This window comes from Vicugna pacos, chromosome X (genome assembly GCF_048564905.1).
Source record: "Vicugna pacos chromosome X, VicPac4, whole genome shotgun sequence".
Lineage (NCBI taxonomy): Eukaryota > Metazoa > Chordata > Mammalia > Artiodactyla > Camelidae > Vicugna > Vicugna pacos.
In genome coordinates, this window is record NC_133023.1 from 55,356,520 (window position 1) to 55,363,636 (window position 7,117).

Here is a 7,117-nt window from a genome sequence, read left to right on the forward strand (position 1 = left end):
GTTTTTGTTGTTGTTGTTCAGTTTTAAGATCTTATGCTCGAAGAAAGGACTCTGGAGCCTGACTGCCTGGTCTCAAACCTGTCCCTAATCCTGATGAACTGAATGGCCTTGGGCCAGTGGCTGAACATCTCAGTGGCTGTTCCCTCAGCTGTAAGAGGACAGTAACAGTGGGCACTTCAGTCCCGGGGTTGTCGTGAGGATGCATAACTATTTATGTACAGAGCTGAGAGAAGTACCAGGCACATAGTCTGTGCTGTATAAGTTGCTTTTCATGAACTCTGCTAAACTGCCCTCCCAAATGGCTCTTCTGCGCCACCGCCTCTGCCCATCCGTCTCCCAGTCCCAGCGTCCAGAAGTGGACAAAAGCACGGGTTTGCTCCTAACCTCTTCCCGCCTCAGAATGCAAATGTTATGTGTGAAAACCGATTTCTGGTTTCAGTTTGCACCTCCAAGATCAGCGACGGTGAGCAAAATTTTGGGGTGTTCACCTGCCACTACGATTCCCTCTTCTTTGAATTGCCTCGGGGTGGGGGAGGGGATGAGGGAGCAAGGCCAAGTCCAACCTGTCAGCCTAACCCGCTTGTCAATAATGTTTGCTGAGCTGAGCGCACAGCCGCCGGCCGATCTGACCCCCTGCCTAATCAAGTAGTTCAAACAGAAAGAGACATTACAGCCCGAGAAAAAGAAACCTTTGACTCTCTCGCCCTTAAGGGAAAAGGTAAGCCAATCCCTGATCTCTGGCGGCAGGCTTGCCGTGCCCGTTTTCCTCCTGGGTCACAAGGTTTGTGGTGGAAGGGAGTCAGGCAAAAGCTTTCTGCGCGCGCAAGGCGACCAGCCCCTCCATCCCAACGTTTCACCATCATCACCGCCCCCTACACCCTTTGTAGAAGAGAAACGGAGGTTCTGAGATGAGACTCTAATTCGAAAGGGGAGCCAGGATAGGAAGAGGTGCGACAAGAGGCCTGACAGCCGCATTCTCACCATCACCAGGTCGCCAACTGCCCGGACCACCTCCTGATTTGGCGGCGAACCAGAGGCCCTGACCCCATTGGTTGGACCTCGAGGGGCGGGCCAACAAGGCGCGCACTGGTTGGCGGAGGCCGGACCAATGAGGAGGCCACAGCGCGGTCGTCGCCCTCGCAACAACAATCGCGCGTCGTGTGAGGTGATCTCGTGTGGCGCCTGTGGTGCATGACGCCGCCTCAGAAGGCCACCTGCCTCAGCCTCCGTGACCACGGCTGTGACCGCGACCGGGACCCGGGCGATCAGTTGACGCCCCTGAAGCGAGGCCGCCCCGGTCGCGACATGAGCTCCCCGGATAAGGTGTCTGTTTCGAAAGCGGGTTTCGGCCCAGAGGGCGGCGAGCGGGACGGCGTCCGCCAGGCCGGCCCCAGAGCCCAGGGGCGACCCGCCCCCGGCCCCAACCCCGGGGCGCCGCGGATCGGCCAGGGCGAGGGCGGGGGCGGCTTCGCGGACCCCGAGGGCTTCGAGTCCGAGCGGGTGGTGCTGGAAGCAGGAGGGCCGGTGCTCTGGGGCCGCGAAGGCCGACACGGCTCCTCAGCGGACGACAAGGGGGACGACCGGGACCTGGCCGACGAGTCTGCGGCCGCCATCCTGCAGCAGCTGACCGACCGGGACGTGCTGGGCGCCCGCAGATACCCGTCCCTGGTGAGCTCAGCCGCCAAAGAGTCCCGCCTGTGGGCCGGGCCCAAGGCGGCTCCCGGCGGTCGAGGCGCGGCCGCCCAGAGCTGTGGAGAAGCGCAGCCGGCTGTGGCCGGCCCTCTCCCGCCTGATGGGGCTGAGGGGGGCCGGACCTGGGGGGCGCCTAGGAGAGGCACGAAGAGCAGGATGAAGGCGGCTGCCGATCGCCCGCGGTCCGTCATGAAAGGCCTGGTGGGGCTGCCTTCCGACACCGAGTCATCAGATGAGTTCAGTGAGCTCCAGCCAATTAGAGTGAGCATTTGCCTCAAAGAAGGAGGCCAGGTCAAGCCCCGCAGCTCTGAGGATCCGGGGGACACAGCCAGACACTCGACTTTACAAGTCAGGGAGCATTTCCTGCCCTCCGCTCCCCAGGGACTCACTTCGGTTGTGGAAAGGCAGGACGCTGGGGAGCTGGAAATGTCTTCCCCTAAGAAAATGCAAAGCGTGCTCAGGGGGAAGGTGGGAAGCAGGCCCTACCCCGGAGGTGCTGCTGCTGGGAGCAGCCTGCCCCAGGCCACTCCTAGGAGGAAGGGGGTCCCGGAGAAGAAATCCCTCCAGGGGATCTCCAACCTGGCCCTGGGGAGAATCTTCCCTCCCTGGGGGCAGCGAGTCTCGGCAGCTCCCGTGGAACCGGCCACCTTCCCCCCAATCACTGGTATTCCGCTGCTTGGGAGGTCCAAGAGGGATTCCTCAGTCCCTTCGGGAACCAAACAACGCAAGCACAGCGGCACTGGCAAGAAATCCGTGACCTGGAAGGCAACGGTGTCTGAACCTGCGGTGGCAGGAGAAGACAAGGACCCAAATAGAGACCCAGCCGCAAAGGGCCAAGTGAGTAGGCCATGCTCCTCCTCTCTCCCCCTTCCCCCTCCCACCGCCCCCCACCACAAAGTTCTTTACCTGTGCTCCTTCTGTCCATCCCTCAGGGGTGGTCATTGGGCTCCCCTGGGTCATTGGGTCATTAGGATGCCAGATCGGGGTTGTTTTACTAGGGACAAACACTAAGGTTTCCCTTGGGGTGTGGGGGTCACTGTTCTCCCCCCATGGCTGGTATCCGGCCTCCTCTCCCAGACAGAGGCTGGGATGGAAGGGTGAACTGGTAGCTGAAATTGGATCAGGGGACCCCTTAGAAGTTTGGGGAACAAAACTTCAGTGATTAGACTCATCAGCTTCCTGATTCCTATTTCCTAGCTGTTCCTTGCAGGGGGCCTGGGCTTTCTTAGTGCCCCACTGTTGTCCCTGGCTCAACTCTGTCCGCTGGCCTGGGGCCGACTGAGGGAGAAAGTGCTGATGAGACCAGCCTGTCACATTCCACTCCAGTCCCCTGCCTTACCCCAGCCTCGAAACAGGTTCTCTCTCACCCACACACAAACATAGATACACATGCAACCAAGTAAACACACACACGCATCCTGAATCCAAACTGGTAAGAAATTTTGTTTCAGCTTCCAACACACAGGCGAGGGCGATCTTTTTCGCGCAGACATCGTGGGGAATCCAGCCGTGGCAACCTCAATACCAGAGCCTCCCAGGATCCAGGAAGCTTAGAGCCCCTGGCCCGGAACCAGGGAGACGACATGCCCAGAGGGCCTGCACCCCCAGGTGAGTCTCCTGGGTTTGATGGGGGTGGTGAGGGGACGAGGAGAGAAACCTCTTGCTGTCTCTGCTGGGGGCTCAGCCTTGCTCCCAGGCAGCTTCTCCCCAAGGAAACAGGGTGAGGACAGGGGTTGTCTTGGGCCACGTCATCCTCTGTGTGGGGTTTCTGGGGCAGGGGTGATGGTGGCAGTGCCCCAAACTGCAACTGTGGACATAGACTTGCGGAGGAACAGCCTACGCTGTTAAATCCTGTTCACCCACTTTGTTCCCCCAGCTGCTGGATGTGGCTGCAGCTTTTGAGGGGGTCGAACCCAGAGCCACAGTCTCTGGGGACCACAGTTGGGGAATGGCTGCGCCTGGGGAAGAGAGGAGGCAGGCTTAGACAGAAGGTTGGAGCCGCTGGGAGGAGCAGGGCTGGCTTGTTACCAGTAGGGGGTGGTGCTGCCTCACTTCACGTTAGACCCTGCAAGGCCCTGTCCACCTCACTGGGAGCCTGAGAAGCTGGATTGTGTGTCCTTTCCCTGTAGGTGACCAGGAACCACTCGACCAGCCCCCAAGACCAGAAAGGCAGCAGCAGGCACCAGGAGCGCAGGGCTGTCCTCGGGTAATGCTTCCTCTGGTTCTTGGAAACAGGCCCAAACTACATGGGAGGATCTGTGTTTAGGTTAAACTGACTTCTGTGCGGCCTGCTTCCCCGCCCCCAACCCACAGCCTACGAAGGGAGCCCACGTCCTTTCCCCTGGGGAGCCTGAGCCAGTCTAGCCGCGGGGCTTTGGGATGTAGAGTCGGGAGGAGAGGGGAAGGTGAAGGAGAGAGGAGGCCAGAATATACTAATCATTTCTCTTTCCGGTGTCTCCTGACCTAGTGTCCCGTGCTACAGAGAGAAATAGACAGCCTCAAGGAGCAACTCGGTATGAGGAACCAGGGGCAGAGAGCGGTGTGTTAGTGCAGAACCCGGGTGGGCGCTTGGGGCTGCAGGTGCAGGCAGCCCCTCAGGGACGAACATGCCTGCGGGGAGGAGACCTAGCAGGCCTGGCCCTGGAGCCTGCTGCGTGTTCTGAATGGTCCTGACATGGCCCAGAGCCTGAGAGCTGCTTGCACACTTTGGTTCCCTTTAGGAAACATTTCCACATTTAGTTCAGGTGGTGGTGGAGTGAATCCGGCCCAGGGCTCTTTGCATCTGGGCAGGAGGGGGGTTTCGGGTTGCAGGGCTGGGCGGTTCGCCATGGGGACAGGGCTTGGGCTTCTATATCCCTATGGGCTTGTATATGCCAGCTTATGCCTGTCCCTGTTTCAGCGGCCATGGAGAACCTGGCTTACAAGTTCCAGATCCTGTGAAGTGAGTGTTACACACACCGTACCCCTCCCCACAGTCCTGGCTGTTGAGCAGGGCTGAGGGCTGGCCCTGGCTTGAGGCTCTTCCCTGACTGTGCTGTCTCACAGGTTGAGCCCGGCATCTTCATGCAAGAGGAGCCGCTGATACCTCTGGGGCCCGGGAGCTGTGGCCAAGCTCGTTCCCTCCTGCTCTACCTCAGCCAGGGCCTCCTCCTCTCTCTTGTTTGCTCCCGCCCCACCCGTTTCACAGCAGTTTCCAATTAAAGTACCTCTCCCGGTCTGTGGTCTGTCCTCTCTCTGGGGAGGTAGGGGAGTGGGCAGGAGCTGGGCAGGAGCTGGGCAGGAGCGGGGCAGGAGCTGTTCCTTGTCAGAGCCTTTTCCAGAACAGTCCCTCTGGCATCCTGTGGTGGGCCTTCTCCCTGTGGGGAGTCCGGGGAGCCTCTGCTCCCATCCCTGCAGTCAGACCTGCAGAGTGCCTGGCTCTGGGTTTGGTGTGGGCTCTGCTTGTCCACATTGGCACATTTCCCCTGGAGGCCACCTTCCAGTTCCCTCCAAACCCCTCCTCCTTTGGTGTCCGGCGGTTCCCATTCATCGCTGCCGTTCCCCCTCCCCATCACCAGGAACCCATGACCCCTTCCAGAGCTCCCATGCCCCTTTCCCTCAGTGGGATCACCATCCTGCTTTCCCCCCGTCCACCCTGCTTTGCTGTCAGAGCACCCTCGATCCCTCCCCTGGCTTGCCGTCGGTAGCCTTCCTGCACGTGCACTTCAGCAGGTGTTAACAGGCACAGTTGAGCTCATCTTCCCTCTTCTGAGACCCCATCCTGCCTGTGAGGTCCCTACCTCCCCCTGGTGCCGCCATGCACAGGGACATCTCACCCAGGAACCTACGAGTCGTCCTCCTGTCCTCCTTAGCTCTCACTTCTGATCCTGGGCTACCAGTCTTGTCATGTCTGTCTCCGCGGGTTCAGTAGAGGGATGGAGGCAGAAGTCACGGCCCGGTGGATTTCAGAGCAAGAGGGAAGGTACAGGGAACACGGGAGAAAAGCACAGGGTCGTCTCTGGCTGGAGTTAGGGGAAAGGTGTCTGTTTGGTGCCAACCTGGGGGAGACTGCCCGCCAGCAGCTAGACGTGGATGGTCCAGCCCTTGGAGCTTTCACATCCTCCCTGCCCGGTCAGCTGACTGCCCTCCTCCAGCCTGGTCGCCTCCCTACCCTTGGGTGGAAAGTGACCATTCACATTCTATGTCAGGTGGGGTTGGTAGGCCTCAGTGTTCTTTCCTGGTCCCAGTCAAGTAGTGTTCACCAGCCCCATGACACAGAGTTTCATGGAAATGATGTTTCCGTGTCCCAGCTCAATCTCCCAGATTGCCTTTTTAAGGCACAGGAGATAGAGTCTGAACTCCATATTCGACTTCCCCATCACTCTAGGTTGGAAATCACTTCTTTCCTTCAGCAAAGACCCAGGGCTTAGTGGGCCTGTGACTTAGAGGGACATATTGGTGTTTGAAAGAGGCAAGGTTAGTTACCTCTGACACCATTCCTGAGATGGTGGTGGGGGATAATACACACAAGGGGTGATGATGTCTGGTAGAACATTCAAGATTAGTGTCTGTGTGAATAAAATTAATCAGGAATAATCTCTCTTGTGGAAGAAAGATGTGATTCAGGGAGGAAAGGGAGTACAGACTGTGGTCCAGCCTCTGGAAATGCATTCAGTGAGCAAATGCAAGGTTCAGATCTCCTTTATTCAAGGAGTGTTGTTAAATTCCTTTAAAACAGGAGGTGGATGATTCAGAAATCACCAGATCCCACGGGTGTCAGGATGCTCAAAATGTTGGAGTGGCTGGAGGAGGCTCTGGATCCTACTGTGTGATTCGAAACCATCTAACAACCACTGGGCGTCTGGATGGATTGAGAATTGGAAGGATGGCTCCTCAGAGTAGCTGGGACTCAGCTCATCTTAGAAGCAGGGGGACCCACGTAGGAGACGCCGAACATGAGGAACCAGGGAAACAGGCAGGATGGGCGCAGTGAGGATGGAAAGTAAGGGGTGACTGCACCTGGACAATGGGGTGCCCCGGTTCCACCCTCCCCCATATTCTCACCCTGTCACCCTTCCCACCCACGTGGCATGAGCTCAGGTAGACAGACCGTCACGTGTGGGATGGGACAGTCACAGGCTTGAGGGCTGGCAAGGAACGTTCGGGGGACTTGATCCTTCCACTTCCAACCCCTCCCAGGGGAAGGTCGTCTTGATTGCTGAGGTTACAGCTTTGACCCTGAACCTGACCCACTGGCTGGTTCTTGGCGGGGTGACCTAGTGCGCTGCTGTCTGAGTGACTAAGTTTGGCAGAGATTTATCAGCTGGGGTTTCTACCCACTGTGACATGAGGGCAAGTTGTGACTAGGGGGAAGTCCAACATCAGCACCAGCCCTGCCCAGGGGATGGGGTACAGGGTGGTGTTTGCCAGGGTGAGGAAGTGGAGA

General features: G+C 58.5%; 1 protein-coding gene across 1 annotated transcript; it reads left to right on the top strand.

The window, feature by feature from the left end:
- Positions 1-1,201: 1,201 nt before the first annotated feature.
- LOC107032967 (uncharacterized protein CXorf49 homolog) lies at positions 1,202-4,909 on the top strand. The gene is made up of 6 exons (XM_031675206.2): positions 1,202-2,529; positions 3,144-3,300; positions 3,822-3,898; positions 4,160-4,205; positions 4,592-4,633; positions 4,738-4,909. The coding sequence occupies exons 1-5, from the start codon at positions 1,306-1,308 to the stop codon at positions 4,630-4,632; spliced, it is 1,545 nt and encodes a 514-aa protein (XP_031531066.2). The 5' UTR covers positions 1,202-1,305; the 3' UTR covers position 4,633; positions 4,738-4,909.
- The last annotated feature ends 2,208 nt before the right edge of the window (positions 4,910-7,117 follow it).

Bases quoted from the DNA above. Each gene is read 5' to 3' on its own strand.
- LOC107032967 (XM_031675206.2), top strand. From the start codon at position 1,306: ATGAGCTCCCCGGATAAGGTGTCTGTTTCGAAAGCGGGTTTCGGCCCA. The intron at 2,530-3,143 runs GTGAGTAGGCCA...ATTTTGTTTCAG, and splicing joins ACCCAGCCGCAAAGGGCCAA to CTTCCAACACACAGGCGAGG. The intron at 3,301-3,821 runs GTGAGTCTCCTG...CTTTCCCTGTAG, and splicing joins CAGAGGGCCTGCACCCCCAG to GTGACCAGGAACCACTCGAC.